The sequence below is a fragment of the Hypanus sabinus genome, chromosome 1 (assembly GCF_030144855.1).
Source record: "Hypanus sabinus isolate sHypSab1 chromosome 1, sHypSab1.hap1, whole genome shotgun sequence".
Taxonomy (NCBI): Eukaryota; Metazoa; Chordata; class Chondrichthyes; order Myliobatiformes; family Dasyatidae; genus Hypanus; species Hypanus sabinus.
In genome coordinates, this window is record NC_082706.1 from 151653634 (window position 1) to 151676684 (window position 23051).

The 23051-nt window shown below is 39.9% G+C and overlaps 1 protein-coding gene across 1 annotated transcript in view; it reads right to left on the reverse strand.

The window, feature by feature from the left end:
* The window catches only part of LOC132399143 (serine/threonine-protein kinase H1-like), a 63388-nt gene extending 44451 nt beyond the window's left edge, over positions 1–18937 (reverse strand). The window contains exons 1-2 of the mRNA XM_059979190.1: positions 18590–18937; positions 11060–11726 (exon numbers count right to left, since the gene is read on the reverse strand). Of these exons, the coding sequence (XP_059835173.1) occupies positions 11060–11726; positions 18590–18816 (894 nt within the window). The 5' untranslated portion in view covers positions 18817–18937. The remainder of the gene's footprint in view (positions 1–11059; positions 11727–18589) is intronic.
* Positions 18938–23051: the final 4114 nt, after the last annotated feature.

Consider the following 23051-nt stretch of genomic DNA (forward strand, 5'->3'; position numbering starts at 1 on the left):
AATTCGAAGGTACTGACAATCATCTTGAATGTTACAATGACAATGGAGATTTGGAGGATGCAGCTGTCAACAGCATTGCATGAAGGCAGTCCATTATCTGCAATAAGCTGATTTTGTTCACTTACAGTCAAAAGAACATGGCAGCGTACACTCAATAAATTCCTCCTTCGACAACGATTAAGAACTAATACACAGATTTATAATGCTGTAGTAGAATGGTAGTACTGTATGCCATTTAAATACATAATTTGTTACTCAGTTTGTCTCTTTTATACCTTAACTATAACTATTTCCACAAAATTTGTCTAATTGTGGCAGCCACTTAATTGGGCCAAAATGTACTGATCCACATGTGTCCCAATTAACTGGAATCCACTGTGTTCACTGAATTTCCTTAGATATAGAGTAAAACTTTCAGCAGTACTCTCAGTGCAGGTCACCACTGCCATTTTAATTTGTATCAAACTTTCCCACTTTGATATCCAATATCTCTTGCAATGAAGGATAATATTGCACAAGCATCTTAATTACTCATCTCTTTTCAAAATATCTTGACTCTTTTATACCTGTGGATTAGTCTGGCTGAATAAACATGATTCTTTAGGAAAGTTAAAAACAAAATAGATTCTTTGCTGCTGACTATGTGAAATGAATAAACAATAAAAAAAGGGATGTTTTTTTAAAAAAGGTGGACAGAAGCAGTTGCATATCCAAGTAATGTCAACACGTATGGAAAATCAGGAAATGAATATGCACAACCTGGAAACCATGTGTTGAAAAATATATTTAAAATATTGTAATGGGAAAGATTTGGGAACTACAAAGGAAGTAAGACCTTTTGATGGCTGTTCCATATATTGGCTTGTTTATTGTGGTTTTCAGTGTAGTGTTTTGGAAAATAAATTCAGTGGCCGTCTATTTTGTTACACTAGAGACTGAATAAAACCTGATGAAGACTAACTGAAAGAGGTTAACATAGGTATAGTTGACAGAGTCAATGCAAAGATTTGCAATTGAGAAATCCTAATTACCTTAAGATCATCTAAAACACAAATGGAGGCAGTAAAAATTGTACGTCTTTTATAGCTTCCAATGGTCAGATCAGCTCTGTAGAATCTGGAATGTAAAATGTCAATAAATTGAAAATCCTTTTGATTTACAAGTGACACATACAGTACTCTTGCTTGAAAAATGAGCAGCTCTTGGTCACTTGCCCCGACTTCTCCCTATGTAGCTTAGAGCTCAATTTTCTTCAATAATGCTCATATGAAATGGTTTCACATGTTTTACCAGGTTAAAGTTTTTTTTTACAGTGCCTTGAAAGAGTATTCACCCGCAACACTTTGTTCACATAAATGAGTATTACAACTAGGGATTTTGATCAATTTAAATGAGAATTTGTATTTGTGAATCACATACTCCTTCCCACCCCCCACCCCCACACAGTAGAGCCCAAAAATAGGGAAAATTGTAAAGAATGAAAAACCAAAAATTCAAAAACTGAAATGTCAGCAATTCAAAAGTATTTATTCCATTTGCTCAGCAGTTAGTTGAAACACTTCTTGCAGCTATTACAGGCAGTAGTCTTTTTGGATAAGTCTCTATTAGCTTTGCACAATGTGATGGAGCAAGATTTGCTCAATTCTCCTTGCAAAATTGCTCAAGCTGCGTCAGGTTGGGGAGCAGTGGTGGACAGCAATCTTGAGGTCTTGCCCGAGACATTCAATCACCTTAAGGTCAGGACTCTGATAGGTCCACTCAAGAACATTAATTTTCTTCATTTGAAGCCACTCCGTGGTTGCTCAGGCAGTGTGCTTTGGGTCGTTGTCCTTCTGAAAGACCAACTTCCTTCCCAGTTTAAATCCTTTAGCAGATGCTAACAGGTTTTTATCCAGGATCTCTGTGTATAGCTGCATTCATCTTCCCATCAATCCTGACTAGATTTCCAGTCCTTGCTGCTGTAAATTATCCCCATAGCATGACGCTACCTCTGCCATACTTTACAGTAGGGATAGTGCTACCTACCTGATTTACACTATTAGATTTACTGCTTAGTGTTGAGTCTACGAAGTTTCACCTTAGTCTCATCTGACTTCAAAAGCTTCTTCCACAACTTTACAGTATCCTCCAAGTGATGCTTTGCAAAGTCTTTATGGGCAAGGGTATGCTATCCTTGCCAATCTTCCATGAATACCCTTTTTTTGTGCAAGGCCTTAGAAATTATGGAACAATTAACATCATCTCCAGTTGCAGCCACTGACTTTTGCAGCTCATTCAGAGTGATGGCCGGTGCCACAGTTGTCTCTCATACAGTGCTATTCCTCTCCAGTGACTACGTTTAGAGGGTCAGCCTGACATAGGCAGTGACCGTGGTTTCATACTTGTTCCACTATTTCATGATGGATTGCACTGAGCTCTGAGGTTTGTTCAGTGCCTTCAAGATGGTCTTGTACCCTTCCCCAGATTTGAGCTTCTCTATTATCATTTCCATGAATTGTCTTGAATGCTCTTTTGTCTTCATTTTGGTTTGGTCTATTGAAAAACTCCCATACTATTGGATTACTAGGAGGGGGCATACAGTACTCTTATGCATTCATTGAAAACAGGTCATCCTCCAATTTTCTACATCAATATATTGGGTGCGTTGGTACAGTAATATTGCTAATGAGGAAAGTTAGCATAGTAATTTCAAAGGGGATGAATACTTCTTCAAGGGACTGAATGTATGTAAAGTGCACAGACTCTCAATGGGCACTTTCTGATAGCACAGAAAATATGGGCGTATGTTTGGATTTTAATTTTAATTTTTTGGGAATGATTTTTTAAACAGGATTCTGAGGGACTGTTTTCATCAGAGGAAAGAAATATAAAATGAAGATGCAACTGTAATAAGAATCCTTCAGTAATGGTGGAGAGTTTATTATCTCACTGAACTGGCAGAATAATCTTAATGTTTGATAATTCACCTCTCACATGCACAAAATTATGGACACATTATCACAATAAAATATTTAAATAAACCTCAGAGTGTGAGACTTTGCCTGCCTCACTCAGGACTTGCCATTGATTGATGTTATACCAAATATGTGTCTGTAGTCTGAAAATTGCGAAGTTAAGCTACATTTGTGTATGGTTATGGGAGAGAACATTTAACAAATGAGAAAAACACATCCTACATCAATTTTCTGTGCCCAATCAACTTTAATATAATTGAACAAGACAACAAAAGGAGAATGTTGAAATCTACAAAACAAACACCTTTCATTGTCCAAACAGCGTAACTGCAAGCTGGAAGACTGAATGCTGTTACAAACTGTGGAGCCACCTGTTTCTCAAAGAAAGTTGATACGCAGCAGGTCCAGATCGCAGTATCAACTGCTCTACTACACTCTTTACTTGGTGAGTGTAGAAGTATTAGTTAAAGAGAGAAAAAAAACATTTTTTTTTCATATAACACCTTTCAAGGTGTCAACAAAAACAGTTCTGAGCCAATGAAAAGCTCTTTGAGATTTATAATGCAGAAAAACGGGTGGTGGGGTAGAGATACGTCTCCATCAAAGGAGGTGCAAGGAACTCCCTCCCTCTGCTAGCTTACAGGTCATCCTTGTGCAAGGTGTAGCACCTGCTTAGCTTCCCCCACCCCGACCAATCAGGGGTCACGTGAAAACATGGCAGCAGATGGTGGATGGTCGTATGAGCAGCTGGAACACATCACAAGTCCTGGTTACATGACCAGTGACTTCAGGCACATAACCTCTAAAGAAGATTGATTACTTCTGGAGTCACCTAGCTTGTAAAGACACTGCACCGAGAACAGCAATGGCAAAATTTGCCAAGAACAACCATAGTCATACAACGTGGCACATAATGATGATGATGATCAATGCAGAAAAATAGTAACCATAAATGGCACAGAAGGGAACAATCAGGTCACTTTTATCTTTAAGATGTTGGTTGAAGGGTAAATGCTATGAAAGACCCCTGGTTTAGAAGGGTTACAACGAATCGACACGTGTGTGGCAGTGACACACTTGTGAGCACGCACATGCAAGGCAGCTGCAGGTATTGAGAAATATACCTGACATAACCATTCATAACCACTATATATATACCTGAAATATAATCACTATGTATTAGCTATTTACTGTACTATGTAATCACTTCTGGTACCAAATATTAATATGTATTATTTTCTAGACACATTTTGTTATGTGTTGTTTTCACTAGATACTTTGTACTCTTTTAGCTGCTTATTATGGCACTTACAGAACACCTGTTGTTTTGCAGCACTATTAGCTGAGATATATCCCATGTATTACACTCAGCCTTTGTTCAGTATGAGATAACGGTGGCGGGCAAGATGCTGCGGGCGGGAATGTAATGTGAGGGGGTTGTCTGGAGAACATAATCTTGGCAAAGACTCAGATCCCAATGCAAACGGGTGGTACATAATGGTGGCACACTGCGGGCTAGGCAAGAACGATTAATTAATTCATATATAGATGATATGCAACTAAAAATCGATTGGGTATGCTAATAAAACCAATATGTAACTAAGATAAGAAATTACCATAAAGAATGCTGTACACCGGAGCTCGGTGGGCTTTCGGTGACAAGTTCATTGATTGCCTCAGCCTTTGTTTGCAAATAAAGGTTTACTTTTCTTGAAGAATTGTCTGTGTCTCCAAGTCATTTCAAGTAACCACGACACAGGCATCAGCATTTTTGTCAAATATGTAAATACCACTGGTGCAAAATTCTAACGCGTATAAGGTGCTCTAACGGTGTGTGCCTCATCCACTGGATAGATGCATGCTGCTTCATTGTTAGTCACATGCCAGGGCCCAAACTGGGCTCTGCTGGATTAATCTTCTGCTGAGGGTATTAGTTCTTCAATCCCTTATCGATACTGCTCAGCCCATCTTCCTGCTCTGCCACATTTTTAATGTCCTCAACCAACCAGAGTTGATATGGCCACACATGTGGAAACAGTCCTTTGCAGCAGATGAGGGCTTATTCATCACAACTTAAAGGGGGCCTGCCTGACCAGGTCATAGACCATGACTTCTGCCACTGGAAATCTGATTTAATGACAGTTCCTGGTGGGGTTTCCCAACTTCCACAGTCGCACCTGTGTCATGGCTCATTCTAAACAGCTCAAACAGCTGCATGATAGAGGAGTCTCTGATCTACAGGGTATTCCCAGGGATGGTTGCGAAGAAAAAGCATTTCAGGATGTACATTTTCCTGACATTAAATGTACCTTTGAAACAAAGTCCTCCATGATATCTCAGTATGTGACAATAATAAACCAAATATAATTAAGATTAGACAGGTTATCCCTAAAATCAACTGCCTGGTTGCCCCTGGCAGATCTTATGTTCCCATCACAAAGCAGGAGCCCATGCCATCAAATATAGATCATTTGTGTGAAAGTTGTTGGTGTCCAGCTTCTCAGGATATTCACAGCATCTAGGACATACATGTCATACATGCATTGGTACTTATAATGATAAAGTACAGAGCATGAGCTCTTGGTGTCAGAATAATGTTCTTGCACAAAAGTTAAGTATACAAGCCCTGAAATAGCACAATTTTTTTTTGAAAGCTTTACTGCTGAGAATTGCAGTGCTTGCCTCATAGAGTTAATTAACTTAACTGCAGGACTTTTACTTTTGACGGCATGAACCTAGAACATGGAAGCCAATCATCCATAAAGCCTTCTAGTATCTATCAGAGTCCTCTATGTTCATGAGTATCCTGCTACTCATGAAAGGCATACATGAGTATTCTCCTGCAGTCCAGCTGAGGAACTATAGGGTTAGAGAACATTGGACTTTAACATGAGCAGGATGTGGATCAAGGTGTGGGTGTCTATATCTTCATTGGATGTGTTTTTTTAAAAAAAATCCCATCCTATCAACCATTAGCACGCTATCTCAAAGTTACATCTTTTTTGTTCATTCACTATTTTTGCTAATATTGTCAAAAAGGGGAAATGAAACAAATTAATTCAAAAGATTTTATATTTGTCTTATATGATCTGACAAATATTCAATATCAGCAAGACTTTAAAGTTAACACTGGATTTTTTCTTTTCAGAACCAATTTAAATCTTAAATCTGCAGTAACTTAATGAGAACCATCTCTCATCACCAGATACCATTTCAGTGGGTCTGATACCTGAAATCATAGATCAATTATTAAATTGATCAATAAATATTCAAACAATAGGGCACATATTAGAAAAAGAGCAGCTCTGGTTCTCAATATTATTTAAATACAAGGTCATATGTTTGGAACTGAAAAGGTCAGTTAGCTCCTTGGTCAAGCAGTTTTGCTCTCTCTTTCTCTCTCTGATTAATACATTTCAGAACTGTACCGTGGGAAACTAATGACAATCCTTTCCAGATGGCTTTTTCTAATCCTATTATTGATGCCAATTGTACTTTTCACTTGTTTATCTCTCTGCACATATCCTCAATACTCACCTTATGAGAGTGACTGGCACTTCATAGCAAAATGTTCTCAATAGACAATAGACAGTAGGTGCAGGAGTAGGCCATTCGGCCCTTCTAGCCAGCACCGCCATTCACTGTGATCATGGCTGATCATACACAATCAGTACCCTGTTCCTGCCCTCTCCCCATATCCCTTGACCCCACTATCTATAAGAGCTCTATCTAACTCTCTCTTGAATGCATCCAGAGACTTGGCCTCCACTGCCTTCTGGGGCAGAGCATTCCACATATCCACCACTCTCTGGGTGGAAAAGTTTTTCTGCATCTCTGTTCTAAATGGCCTACCCCTTATTCTTAAACTGTGGCCTCTAGTTCTGGACTCACCCATCAGCGGGAACATGATTCCTGCCTCCAGCGTGTCCAATCCCTTAATAATCTTATATGTTTCAATCAGATCCCCTCTCATCCTTCAAATTTGAATTTAACACCAAGGAGCACAAAATTGATGTACAGACATGGCTTATTAAACAAGATTGCTTTTGTTAAAAGCAGAAATGTTAATACATCAGAAAAATTTAGTGTGGCTTCATGCTGCCTTTTTATGTAAATTGAGTACTAACTTCAAAGTAGCTTTGTAATCTGATAATAATATGATCAAGATACACTTAACATTTAAAGCATCACCATATTGAACCTGTCTTCCAATGTTTCAAAGAATATTTTGGATGTACTTTTGAATTTAGAAAATATACTAAAATGGGCAACATTGACTCAATTGCCTATTATGCATCGATTCAGATTTTCATTTCTGTGAATTAAATATTTTCCCACAGGCTTTTATTAAAATGCTCATGCAGGGAGATTCCATTCTTTTATCAGCTGCTGGTTTCCTTCCAGGCAACAGTACTCCAGTCCGGTTGGGTGGTCAGCTGGTGGAGTGGTGTTGCAGCAACAACCTTGCACTCAACGTCAGTAAGACCAAAAAATTGATTGTGGACTTCTGAAAGGGTAAGAAAAGGGCACACACAACAGTCCTCATCGAGGGATTAGAAGTGTAAAGGGAGAGTAATTTCAAGTTCCTGGATGTCAACGTCACTGAGAATCTAACCTGAGCCCAGCTTGCTGATGCAGTTACATAGCACATAGAAATTTACAGGCTCTTCAGCCAACAATGTTGTGCTGACCATAGAGACGGCCTAAAATTTCCCTAGCGCAGTTACAAAGAAGGCATGCCAGTGGATATTTTTCATGAGGAGTTTGAGCAGAATTGGTATGTCACCAAAGATACTTGCAAATTTCTACAGATGTACCATGGAGAGCTTTCTGACTGGTATGGAGGGGCCACTGCACAGGATCGAAATAAGCCGCAGAAAGCTGTGAACTCAGTCAGCTCCATTACGGGCACTAGCCTCCCCAGCATCCAGGACATCTCCAAGGAGCAATCCCTCAAAATGGCAGCATTCATCATTAAAGATCCCCATCACCCAGGACATGTCTTCTTCTCATTGCTGCCATCAGGGAAGAGGTACAGGAGCCTGAAGACACACACTCAATGATTCAGGAATTGCTTCTTCTTTTCCTCTTTTCAGATTTCTGAATGGAACCTATGAACACCACCTCACTACTTTCTTTTTCCTCTTTATACTGCTGTCACAGAACAGCACATTTCACAACATGCGCTATTGATATTAAACCCAATTCCTAAGAACTGAAGCAGTTAGATAGTCACACTTCCTTGGATTTCTTGGAGCCTTCTATTCAGAAAATAAGCATATATTTGACATCTAGGTCAATGCTCGCACTGCCAAAATATGGAGGCACCTTCTTGAACTCTCACAGCCCTCGATTTCAGTCTGATACTGACATGAGAGCATCCTTCTAGAGAGTGAGTGAATGCAGAAAGCTTCTGGCCCAGGCAAGGTACCTGGAGTACTGAAAAGCTGTGCTGATTAACTGGCTAGAGGTTTACAGAGGTCTTTAACCTCCCGTTTCGGTAGTCTGACTTCGATTATACCAGTGTGCAAGAAGAATGTGGTAACCTGCCTCAATGACCATCTTCCAGTAGCACTGGCATCCACTCTAATGAAGTGCTTTGAGAGGTTGGTGATGAAATATATCAACTCTGCCTGAGGAGTGACTTGGATCCACTCTAATTTGCCTACCATTACAACAGGTCAAAGGTAGATTCTCTTTCATTAGCTCTTCACTCCATCCTGGAACATCTGAACAGTGAAGATGTATACATCAGGATTCTCTCTATCAACTACAGCTCAGCATTCAAAACCATCATACCCTCAAATCTAATCAATAAGATTCAAGGCCTTCACCCAATGGATTCAGGTGCAATGGATTCTCGATTTCCTCAGCAGCAGTCTGCAGTCATTATGGAGTGGCAACAACATGTTCTCCACAATCTGCATCAGCACAGGTGAGCCACAAGGCTGTGTGCTTAGACCCCTGTTCTAATCGCATTATACTTGTGACTGTGAGGCTAAGAGTTGCTTCAAAGCCATCTTTAAAGTTGCTGATGACACCACTGTCGTTGGCCAAATCAAAGGTGGCAATCAGTGAGCATACCAGTGGGAGATTGAAAACCTGGAAGAGTGATGGCATCATAACAACCTCTCACTGTATGTCAGCAAAACCAGAGTTGATGATTATTGATAACAGGAAGAGAAAGAAATGGAGATCCATGAGCCAGTCGAGATCAAGGGAGCAGAGGTGGAGAGGGTCAGCAACTTTAAGTTCCTTGGCATTATCATTTCAGAGAATCTGTCATCGGTCCATCACATAAGTGCTATTAAAAAAGGTAGGGCAGTGGCTCTATTCTCTTAGAAGTTTGAGAAGATTCATCATGTCAGCTAAACCTTTGACAAACTTCTATAAAGGTGTGGTGGTTGCATTGTGGCGTGATATGAAAAAGCCTACAAAAAGTTGTGGATAAAGCTCATTCTACCACAGGTAAAGCTCTCCCTACCACTCAGCACATCCATAGGGAGTGCTGTCACAGGTATGCAACACACAGGGCCCATTCAGGGACACAGTGAGCTTCGGGGCCCACACTACCAGATTCAGGAGCATCATGCTTTTGAAACACTCCACTCATACCAACACCAAACTGTTCCCATAACCTCTAAACTGACTTTCAAAGACTCCTCATCTCAGTTCTCAATATTTATTGCTTGCTTATTTATTTATTTATCTATCTATCTATCTATCTATCTATCTATTTATTTATTTATTTATTTATCATTTTGTTTGCTTTTAGTCCTTTTTGTATTGCATAATGTGATTTTTTTTGCACTTTGATTACTCGCCTGTCTTGCTGTGTGCGATCTTTTTCATTGATACTGTTGTGTTTCTTTGTACTTACTCTGAATGCTTGCAAGCAAATGAATCACAGAGTATGTGGTAAACTTTGAACTTTAAAGTGGAAATAATGAATCCACTCCTACAGGAGTAGCAGAGTCCTTGTTCGATTCCCATCCCTTACTTAATATCAGAGCATTACCCTGTTCCATTCGAGAATGCCAATCCCTGCTACTTATACATGCAGTGTAAGTTTTATGTCTGTTGAACACTCAAGCATTTGAAAAAGCACAAACATTCCAGCGTTTCAATCTTTTGTCAATGTGAAAATTAATTTGTCAATGCTTAGTATGTACACATCACCATTTACTATTTTGAGATTCATTTTCTTTCAGACATTTACAGGAAATTACATAAACAAAGACTGACAACTAACCAATGTACAAAAAACAAACTGTGTAACTGAAAAGTAAGTAATACTGAGAACATGTACAGTCCCTGAAATTGAGTCTGCAAGTTGTGAAATCAGTTCATAGTTGATATGAGTGAAGTTATCCACACCAATTCAGGAGCCTGATGCTTGAGGGGTAATAACTACTTCTGTACCAGAACTTGAAGTGGGCATTCTTCCACCACTTCTGTAATTTTTTGGAGAAGGATGAGATTTGTGCAGATTCACTCTTGAATTAAAGCAATGGCTCCAAGGTCTATTAATGGCACATTAAACAAAAAAGGCCACCTGTTGTGGAGGAGAGCATCCGTCATAGTCCTGCACAAAGCAGGAAGGAACTCTAAGCACGTCCCCTCTTGGGCATTATGAACAAACTATCTTACCCTGCAATGAATTTTGCAGTTAGTATGTTGCAAACGTATATCAGGCATGCAGACACCAGGCCAGTCTGATTTTCTACAGATCATTCAGCACAGTGAAGATCGTCTCCACAGAAGCTGATGCCCAGTGCAGCAAGAGGCAATCGTGTTTATTGCACACATTACAACACAATACTGATCCAAAATCTGTACCTCATGCTTTGCTGCAGAAGGACAATATTCCCTCACTCAAGATGTTGGTATTCAAGAGGGCCGTGGCTGTCAAACTAGAAATTAATCTTACCTTTACCATTAAAGTTGGCTTTAGAATTCTAAAAGGGCTTATGTACGTATGGTTACTTCAAGAAGGGGCTATACAGTGTCGAGAAATGAACAGCTCACAACTTGTAAATGAGAAGTTTAAAGGCTTTAGAGATGAGTTACAACTTTAAACAAACTATTTCATAAGTTTCACCTACCTCACCTACATAACTGTACTTGCACTTGAGGATCATCCTGTAAAGCCTTGTCCGGTTTTCATCTTCAAATGGCATAGTTCCACTCAGCAAAATGTAAGAGATCACACCCAAAGCCCACATATCAACAGCATTGGTGTAAGGTTTCCTCAGTAGGATCTCCGGTGCTATGTACTCTGGTGTACCACAAGTGGTCCTCATGCACCAATCTCCGCCTTTGTTCCCAGAACTGGCTAGTCCAAAATCAGTGACGAGGATCTTGGAGTCTGATCCCGGGTGGTAATAAAGTAGATTTTCCGGTTTCAAATCTCGATGTGTAATCCCCAAGGTGTGTAGGTACTTTATCCCATCCAAAACCATCTGCAGTACCCTCGTGGCATCTCTCTCTGTAAACGATCCCTTGGCAATGACACGATCAAAAAGTTCTCCACCAGTCGCCAATTCCATCACCATGTAAATACGATCTTGAGTCTCGAAGACCTCAATCAGCTGGACGATGTTGCGGTGGCTGACCCTTCTGAGTACGTTGAGCTCCGACTCACAAACTTCCTTTCCTTCTTTTGCCTTGGTCTCAATCATTTTGATGGCAAAGGGCTGCTTGGTGGCCCTGTGTTCAACTCTCACCACCCTGCTGAAACTTCCTCTTCCAATAAGAGCCTTGATGTCATACCTGATTAAAATGAGCAGTAACTTTGGTTACATTTTTTTTTTGGCTAGAATCTCTTTAAAATGTATTCTTTCAAATTTACAGTTGACAAGATAGGATTGGGATCAAATAATAAAAATATTGGAAACATTCAGAAGGTCAGACAACATCGGTGGCGAAAGAAACAAAGTTAACAGTTCAGGTTGAAGATCATTTGACAGAACTGTGAAAATCAAAGTTGAATTATGTTCAGTCTTTTAGACAAATATGTACATGTAATGGGTAAGAAAACAATAAGTCAAAACTTCCAAGTTTCATGTTTTTTCCTTACAAAAGATATTCATATAATTATATAATAAAAATGTAAACTTCAACTTAATCCCTCCTAACTAAATTTACCTGCTTATTCAATCAGTGTGTATTTCATGAGAATAAACAGTCAATAATGCAAATATCAAATGGAGAGCATTTCCTAACCTGAAAATAGATGAGCTCATTTGTCTAGATAGAAACTTTAGATAAAGCTTGCTTCATCACTCCCCACCAGAAATACAGTTGCCAGACCACAGATTGCTTTTATGATGTTGGAGGCATTTGATATATCAGCATAGATTAAACTTCTACCTGTCCTTGGGCCACTCATAAGTAAACAATACAGTGAAGATACTTAGACTATGCATTGAATTTCTTAGACTGATCCTAATATTTGATTTGTCCCCAAAATGCTCTACCAACCGGTAATTTTTTTTGATAATTTGTCCTTTAATATTTACCACATAACTCATACTTTTCCAAGTTAACAATTGGATAAATAACGGTAATGAACTTTCAATAGACAAACAACACATTTCAGGAATTGTCACATGCAGCAATCCACCATAAATATATTCTGAGTATATTGTTGTTACTGTTCCAAATACAGCCTGATTACATACTGGTTCTCACAAAATGGTGGATTCACCCCCTCCCTCATAGGCTTGCCCCTTTTCAATCTGAGTGAGATTATCATCAAACTTTAGGTTTACAACTGAGTGTCTATATATCTCTATTTCAGGGAAGATCTTCCAGCAGCCTCTTGCTATTGTTCTTCATCAACTTTACAATGGTATCTCAGCAATACACAGATATTTGTTTACAATATGGGAAGGATCCACAGAGCAGGATCTTTCACACTGAGCCACCCTACTTATACAGACAGCTGTGCCTCATGCCTTCAGACTTTCTGATTACCAGAGACTTGATCCAGACACTCTAATGGTGTGCTTTGGCAAGCAAAACACTATTGTATGGCAACTCCACTGCTGAAGTACAGAGTGATGGATGGATGTAGACAGGTATCTTCACTGGAATATTTCTCCATTTTGTTCACAAATTCACTTTGGTTTGGTGCTCTATGTCAAACATGTAGCAAAGGATTTTTTTTCTACTGCATACTGAAGAGATCTGGAATAAAACAAATTAATTCTTAGACTTAAAAGCCATGAACCAATAATTCAGGATTTGGAGTTTGTAAAATGGAAGTAAGTCCCAACTTGCTTCAAAGGCATGGTGGACAAGAATGGACAATAAGTATTTTCATTTATGGTCAAAGGGAAACACAAAACGATTTCCACAAACTTGGCCTACAAAGCTGTAGGTTTGCTGCCAACAATATAAGACAGAAAAAGGGAGGAATATACAGCCATCAAAAATAAAGGAAGCTGATGGTTTTTGATACCTATGCCTATTATTGAATTTGATGCCTATTATTGAATTTGTGGAAGGAATATTTGCAAGTGTTAGAAGGGAACACATTTCAACCAAAGGACTCGCTCCCACGAGAATAGCTGTCTGATCCACACTGTAAAGACTAATTGGTTGCATTACTTTACACACTGTGAAAAAAAGAAATTCACTCTATATCTGTACAATAATGAAAATAAGTTGAATTTACAGTATATACCTTTCTTATGTTGAAATATTTCAAAGCACTTCACAGGACAGCTTCCAAATAGAATTTAGCAACTAACTAAATCAGGGTTGCTGACCAAAATCATGGACAAAGAAACTTTTTATTTCAAAACACCTTAACTATGGGGAGGTAGAAGGCAATAAATTGAAATAGATTTCCAGTGTAGTGTCTAAACATAAAGAACAACTGTCAAAAGCATCAGCAGGCAGAATATTTAGACAGGATGGCATCTTTATTGCTGAATTGCAATGTTCAAATAAAGTTGAACAGATTGTGCAGAGATTTAGTTAGGGAGAGTTTTGTGGCAGTGCTGGGGAGCTAAGAGTCAGGTTAGGGTTTAGGGAAGGGATGAGAGGGAGCTAGAGTTTAGGGGCAGTCAATGAAGAGTAAAGGGAAGGAGCTGAATTTGGACATCCAGGTCAGAGCGCTGTGGTCAAAACACCAGTTCTCTAACATTCAGATCGGCAGAGACCAATAATTTCCAGGTCAGAAGACCATACAGGCAGGCAGCACGAGGGCCAGTAACCCCTCAGGTTGCCTAGTCCCACGGATGGAAGTCCATGCGGACAGGAGAAACAAGGTCCAGTGGCCTCCTGAGGTCAACAAGTCCCTGAGTCAAAGGTCGGTGAAAGGTTAATTGCCGAAGCCCCATGATTGTTGAGTTCTGGTGTCAAGGTCAAAGTCCCATGAATCAGATTTGATATCACTAGCATATTTGTGAAATTTGCTGTTTTGCAGCAGCAATACATTTCCATACATGCTAATAAATAACTATAAATTACAATTAAGAAATATTTTTAAAAATTAAAGTAAGTACTGTAGTGCAAAAAGGAAAAAAGGTGAGGTAGTGTGGGTTCATTGTTCATTCAGAAATCATATAATAGAGGAAAAAGCTGTCTGAGAGTCTGAGACCCAGGACTGAAGTTGGAGACAGTCTGCGTCAGTGGATGACTGGGTGACAGTGGGGAATAGGTGCATGCTTTTCTGTTGTTGTTTTGTTTCATTGTTGCTTGTGTTGTTTCGCTGAACATTGTGGGCATGCTATGTGAGTGTTGGAATGTGTAGTCAGTCCTGAGGGCATCCTTAGATGTGTTGTTTTAAAAAACACAAACTTCGCATTTCACTGTATGCTTCGATGTACACATGATAAACTTGAATCTATTTTCAGCCGTCTGAATTAGGTAGAGGATTGCCAACATTTCTCCTTATTTTGCTTACGTTTTGGTTGACTGCATTTTGATTGCCTGTTTGCAATTGTATAGCATAATCTGACAGTGAATTCCCAGAGGATTTCCTGCATGTCTTGTTGGACTTGTAATAACCACTCTTGCTGGTTTTGATTCATGCTGTTAATATATTGAGTTTGGGCCTGTATGTGGAAATTGTGAATGTTAAAACTATGAATTTAAATTTCAATTATTCGTTTAATTGTACTAAAATTAGGTAAAGCTGATAGAAATAACAAATGCTACTTTTTTATAGTTAGTAACTTGTTTCAATCCCATTCTACTAAAGTCAGTTTGAATATATAGTGTTCCCTGTCCTCAACTTTAGAAGATGCAAACAGCATAGGTAAGCGACTGCACTGATTCACGCACAAAAGTCTCTCATTATATGATGAGAATTTCCTTTTGCAATTACTGCTGTTTGAATAATGAGGGTGAAAAGGAGTTTTAAGTTTTAAAGTAATGAAGGATTTTTATAGAATAAATAGGATACAAGTATCACCACTGCCAAGAAGATTAAAATTAGTGAATGTTGAAAATTAGTGCATGTAGTTAAATAAATGAACAGTGATTAGGGAAAAATTATTTTGAGGAGTTGGAAAAGAATAAAACATATTACTAAATGGGTTAGGCAGGGAAATATTTGCACAAGGGAATAACATTTCCATTCTATTCAGAATTAGTTGCTTGTGCCTCTTGCTCCTTCAAATTGTGGAAAATAAAGGAATTATTCTGTTTTGTTGTTACCAGTATTTATTTATTGGTTTCATTCTCAGCATTTTCTTTATTACTTTCAGCGGAACATGAATCACGTTGAATCTGTTTACCCAATTTAAACTCACTAGAACTCTGCTTCTCGCACCCAGATGATAGTCGTCACCTATTACTCTTGTTTTTTAGTTTAATATTGTCCACACATTTTTACAAAAAGCAAATATTTACTTGAAGACCTTCAGGTAAAGCACTTTTGCTGAACATTAAAACTCAGTGAACAGTGGCCATCAAGTATTTTAAGTGTGCTGTTGATAGACCGACAAAGGTCAACAATTATGTTGCAAGAGATTATTTAACCTGTTTCCTCACCGAAAAGATCAAGGATGATCTATTACTTAATGCTAAATATTTCTACCTATTCTGCATATTCTTCAACTGTTATTTACATAAGCATTCTAAGTTTTGGTACCAGTATCCTTACTTCAAATCCTGTATCCTCAACCCGGACACAAAGAGTGGAAATAGATTAGTTGAAAGGATAGATAGAAATAATGAAAGCATCAATCAAACTATCTCTTCACCATTCAAATGCTATGGTGTTCAACCCTTGATTAGTCACTCATGTAACAAAATGGCAGAGAAACCATCGAGAGTGTCCTGTCTGGCTGCATCATTTTGTGGTACAGAAGCTGCAAGGCAGAGGACTGCAGGGCCCTAAAGCGGACAGTAAAAACTGCCAAGAGGATCACCAGAGTCTCCCTCCCCCCATTTGTGATATTTACAGGGTATGCTGCAGATGAAGGGCCCAAAGCATTGTTGAGGATCCCCACCACCATCTCACAATCTCTTTGACCCACTACGGTTAGTCAGGAAGGAGGTAGAGAAGCATCAGGATGAGGACCAGAAGACTGAGTAACAGCTTCTTCCCTCAGACTGTGAGACTGATGACACCAGCGAGGTCTTGTCACTAGGTCAGCAAGATGTTCACCTGCCTGGACTGGACTTTTCTACATGCATTTTGAATTATTTTAATGAACTTATTTACATAATATTTTGGTTTATGTGCTGTATATGATGTACGTTCTGTGGGTGCACCTTTGTCTGGAAGAACATTGTTTCATTTGGTTGAATAAATGTACAGTCAGATGACATTAAAATTGAACATGAAATGATATAAACGCACTGTCGCTACAATGTTTTTGTGGAGTAGTGCTGTGGTAAAGGCTTAGACAATTAAATTAACAGCTTACACATCTAACATCATAAATGTCCCTTTAATGGCTACATGTGGAACGCTATCTGCAATAATTCTAACTATAGGTACTCTCCGGGAGGACAGGTTCTACATAATCTCCTTTCATTTTACTATTTAATTCAGCATTGCAATTTGCATGCATGCCTACTTTGTATCTGTAGGAGTACTGCACTGTGCTCAGTTCTGGTCGCTTCACTACAGGAAGGATGTGGAAACCATAGAAAGGGTGTAGAGGAGATTTACAATGATGTTGCCCGGTTTGGGGAGCATGCCTAATGAGAACAGGTTGAGTGAACTCGGCCTTTTCTCCTTGGAGCGACGGAGGATGAGGGGTGACCTGATAGAGGTGTACAAGATGATGAGAGGCATTGATTGTGTGGATAGCCAGAGGCTTTTTCCCCAGGGCTGAAATGGTTGCCACAAGAGGACACAGGTTTAAGGTGCTGGGAAGTAGGTACAGAGGAGATGTCAGGGGTAAGTTTTTCACTCAGAGTGGTGAGTGCATGGAATGGGTTGCTGGCAACGGTGGTGGAGGCAGATACGATAGGGTCTTTTAAGAGACTTTTCGATAGGTACATGAAGCTTAGAAAAAATAGAGGGCTATGGGTAAGCCTAGTAATTTCTAAGGTAGGGACATGGTCGGCACAACTTTGTGGGCCGAAGGGCCTGCATTGTGCTGTAGGATTTCTCTATTTCTAGGTATACTTTTCTAATTCTGCTACTGCCTTACAGTGACTCATTGTACATCAGGGAACAGTTTGAGATTTGCTGTTTTAGTTTTGCACTTTTTATAAATAATTGTTTGTCAGTGCGTACAAATGGCTGGAGAGACTCACACCCCTGCATGCTCCGGATTCACAACATGCCCTTTCTGTCAGTCACTGCTATACCTGTCACTGGATCATCCATACTGTTCATGACGTTCATCCGATAGAAGCGGAATCCCTTTACCACGGAAACCATCATGGCAACAACTTCAACTCCCTTCTCCGCATCTGACAACTGCAGAACTCACTTTTTTTCTAGGCCATCTGCCCCTCAAAATAACACTCAAGTTTGGATAATCCAACCGCAACCTCTGAACTGTCACTTATTCGTTTGGTGGTCATGTTCCTACATTCTCGGATCCTCTGAACAGAAACAAAACGTTGTACTGTAATAAAACGTTTACTGATAAGAATAAGAAAACAAAAGTCAGTGCTCGAATTCTGTAACCAAGCATTTTCTCTCCAATTTACTCCCATCCTTGCCACCGTTCAGGATGGAAGAATCTTTACCTTACCATCCATCTGCGGGAAAGTTCATTCGGAAACTATCACGGAACGCCATTTCCCACTCCCTATTAATCACTGTAAAGCACAATTTATGGAACAAGTTGAGCTGGTAGGCGCAATGACTACATGTTTAGACAAATAAAAATAGCAAGTTGCGGACAACATCTGAGTTAGCTCTCGGTGTTAACTGTTTTTCCCCACAGATCAAGTTTGCTCTGTTGTGTAATTCCTGCGTTCTCTGCTTCTTTTCCAGTCTTCCAGCATCTCTCTCTCTTTTTTATTTTGCTAGGAGTATGGGCTCCTTTTTTGCGACACGGCGCACAATGACTAACAATTGTTATAACCTATAGATAAGAAGCTGCAGTAATTGGTATTCATTAAAATAAAGAGAACGTAAATTAGGTTATAAGTTGGTCTAAGCCGGCTGTTCCCCTCAGAACTAATTTGAGAATTGTTTGCCCGGTTACCTTGCTGTGACTTTCGGGTCAAACTTGGCTCGGTACTTCGCCACTTTGGTTTTACTTGCTGCCTCGGGACAACCACCGTCGCTCTGCCCACTGCCCAGTCCCTTGGATCCCGCGTTGTGTGTCCCCTCATCATACACCTTGGACTTGCAGTTCACCACTGTCTTCACAAAGTCCACGTAGCAGTTTCTCGGCGGCTCTGGCAGCACTTTACTCGTCCCGCAGCCCATCACTCGGACATTGTGGAGTCAGCTCGCTGCCTTTGATCTCCGCGGACTCCGCCGAGCGAGCCCCGGTCCTGCTCACCGCATCGCGACACTGCCGCCCTCAAGCGACCAGGCAAGCAAAGGGCATCCGTAGTTCGGAAGATCAACTTTCCTTCAAAATTGGCCTCGGCGTGGATCAAATACCACAGCACCACCCATAACACGTGAGGAGAAGTGCCCAATGATCTAACAACAGATGAGGATATCACCGACTATGAGGCCAAGTGGATGTTACCAACAAAAGACCCGACATCCTCACTTGGAGTATAGACCCATGCCTTCATGGTCGCTGGATCTTATCAGGGAAACTCAATAAATTGGGTCACCAACATCCTTTCAAGGATTAAGACAGGCTGGCCTTGCAAGTTGCACTCAATTCCAGCAAAATAAACAAATAGCAGTTAGTCCATCAAATACAATTTTTTTTTCAGGTGGCACTGAACCGTAATAATGCTTGTGATCCCAGAATTTTCTAGTTGTATTTCAATATTCTTGCATCCGGTGTACTTTGTTTTTGAGTAGATGGAACAAACTGCTTCTGAAAAATTTGAGTAACACATCTGAAACCAAATTACATGAACTAACATCTTGACCTCTCCATAATTTCCACATCATTGGCATGTGTACAGATTGTCACTTCAGTGAGTTTTCTGTATTTGGACCAACTGCTTAATTATGTTTAATGGCCAAGTACACAAAGGAAAGAGAATGAGAAAATAAACTTTGATGATAATCACCGGAGTGGAAAGTGCTAAAGATTTCTGATTGTTCACCCCACCAGGGGTATTCTGTTAACCAGACCCTTCCCTGCAAGATGGTTTTGATATTAAAAATGATGAGAGGAGGGAGACAGCTTTCTGAAAAAAAGGACATAATGTCAGTGAACCTGTGGTAATCTTGTTACTGTTCCTTAATTTCAATGGTGGCATGGTAACGTAATGGTTATTTAGTGGTTTTTTGACGTGGAATATGCCTTTTGAGCTGTGATGTCCAGCAATTGCCCAATTTTATTGCTAGCCAATGACCTACCAACAAATATGCCTTTGGAATGTGGGAGGAAACTAGGGCACCCAGAGGAAACTCACATATAGTCCTGGGGAGGACGTACACACTCTTTACAGGCAACCCTGGTCACCTGTATTGTAAAGCCTGTGCTAATCACTACTGTACTGCACTGCCTCAGCTCAACACTTCACAGTACCAGCGACCAGGGTTCAATTCCCATCACTGTCTGTGATGAGATTGCGTATTCCTCCCGTGGGTTTCCTCCACGAGCTCCAGTATCTCCTCACAGTCCAAAGACAGACAAGTTGTTAGGTTAATTGGTCATTGTAAATTCCCTGTGATTAGGCTAGGGTTAAATTGGGTGTTGCAGGGTGGAATGAGTCGAAGGCCCTGAGTGGCCTGTTCTGCGCTATATTTCAAGAAATAAAAAATGAAGAAAAATACCGATAACATTACATTAAAACTACCATTTTAATATATCTGATGATGTTCTACGAGTCTGTGGTGGCCAGTGCTGTCATGTTTGCTGTTGTGTGCTGGGGCAATAGGCTGAGGGTAGTAGACACCAACAGAATCAACAAACTCATTCGTAAGGCCAGTCATGTTGTGGGGGTGGAACTGGACTCTCTGACGGTGGTGTCTGAAAAGAGGATGCTGTCCAAGTTGCATGCCATCTTGGACAATGACTCCCATCCACTCCATAATGTACTGGTTAGGCACAAGAGTACATTCAGCCAGAGACTCATTCCACCAAGATGTAACACTGAGCGTCATAGGAAGTCATTCCTGTCTTTGGCCATCAAACTTTACAACTCCTCCCTCGGAGTGTCAGACCCTGAGCCAATAGGCTGGTCCTGGACTTATTTCCACTTGGCATAAATTACTTACTATTATTTAATTATTTATGGGTTTATATTGCTATATTTCTACACTATTCTTGGTTGGTGTGACTGTAAGGAACCCCAATTTCCCTCGGGATCAATAAAAGAACGACTGTCTATTAATGTGTTGGCTTGCTTGATTTAAGTTGGGATCTATCGCCATCTAGTGACCAACTTTATTAGTTCGATAGGTCATGGGAGTAAAGCAGTAGGTAAATCCAAATTTTAAAAACTTAATTAGTTAATTAGGTCAAACTAATTTTGTTTGATTTGTTTGGGACTTATGTGGAGAGATTCTGTGGAAAATGCTAGTGAAAATGCAATGAAACTAATTTACAGAAATGTAGGAACATAGAATGTTGAATAGTCCATTTGTCCCCGCCCATCATGTTCAGAAATAATTTGAAATAACTGGTATTTGAACTAATTCCATTGCATTTGTCCCTTGTCATCCAACAAATTTGATTAACAAAACTTTAGCTATCTTAGATGAAATATTGTTGTTTCCTTTGATGGGGTAGCAGTCTCCCATAACCCTCCCCTACAAGTAGAAATTTATGCAAATTTCACTCCTGACTGACCTGAGTTCAACTTTCAGAAATAATTTTGCATCCTGTATTTACCAGCTGTTGGAATAATTTCTATCTATCTACTCTATAAGTTATTTTTAATATCTCACACTGCACAACCTGTCATTGTTGTTAAATTCATAAAGTCCAAGAGTTACATGGGTCAATCTTTCTTCATAGGTCTCCAAAGATGCAGCACATATCATTCCTTGCGTGCGGCCTAACCTAGGCTTGGTATGATTGCAACATATTTTTGATTGCTTTGTATTTTAGTCATCTAGGCCAGTATTCCGTAAGGATCTGACAATGTATCTTGAATCTGAGATATTAATTCTACTTCTCTTCCCAGTGATGCTGCCTGACTTGAGTGTTTCCAATATTATTGCTTGTTTTGAAATTTCCATATCACATAAGCTTTTGTGATTATTTTCTGTATTTATCTGAGGCATTTAATGATCCGTGTATCATTTCTAGCTTTTCATATATTTGTATGTACACAATTCTGTACTTATTCAAGTCATACCATCACTCATTCGCTTATTGAAGATGTCACAACAATCTACTGCAACCAAGGAAGATTCCAGCTTGTGACACTTGTTTGTATCACTGGACCCTGAGGACAACAGAGTGGAACAGCCCAAGTGAATTGGCTTTTCCACTTTAAAGGCTCTCCTGTACAGGTTTTCCGTCTTTGTTGGACACGGTAACAGATACTTAAATTAAATAAATGGTGCAAAAAGAGAGGAAAAAATAGCGAGGTAGTGTACATTGTCCATTGGGAAATCAGATGGATGAGGGGTAGAAACTATTCCTCAAGCCCAGTGTGTGTCTTCATGCTCCCTGATGGTAGCAATGAGTGGATGATGGGGGCCCTTAATGATGGGCGCTGCCTCTCTGAGCCATCACCTTTTGAAGATGTCCTTGATGCTGGGGAGGCTAGTGCCCAGGATGGAGCTAACTAAGTTTACAACTTTCTGTAGCTTTTTCCAATCCTGTGCAGTGGACCCGCCTTACCAGATGGTGATGCAACCCATTAGCTTGTTCTCCGTGGTATACCTGTAAAAATTCTGGTACTTGCTTGTCTTTTATATATGCACTCATGTTCTGTGGTTGGAGAGTGTATGGTTCTAGAAAGCAAGGGAGTGAAGAGTAGCCCTTGTCCCTGGAACCCAGACAGCTGATTGTGTTTTCTCTTGAGGATGACGATGTTACATGTGTTCTCTTGTAACCGAGACTTAATCATGAGGTGACTCTTCTAATGATTTACATTGAGACTTTCTCCAATGATGAAGAGGTCTGCAAAATTAGTTGGGGCCATGTGTAGTGTACCAGCTCCGATTCAGTATTGTTTCAAATTTTTCTATTTAGAGAAGCAGAAGATATTACTGACTGGCTGTTACTTATATTTAGGGCAGCAATGAAGTTCTTCGGTCTCTGTTTTTGGCCATCTCCTTTATTGTGCCTTGGTGTGGTTCAGGGACCTCACACACACAGATGTAGAAAGATACTTCATTGCTGTTTCTGTAACTCTTTTTTTCTTGATCAGTCAGGGTTGTTAGCCCTGAGCTGAACCTCCAAACCTGGAGGACTAGTGGAACGGTATTAACCTGGCCTCTGCCCTTTGATCTGTTTGGCATGGGTGACCCTACCAGGAGCCAAAGCACAAGGTCCTGATTCCAGCTCTCCAGGTCATTGAGACATATAAGCCTACAAACCCTATGGCAAAGTTGTGGTCCTCTTGGAG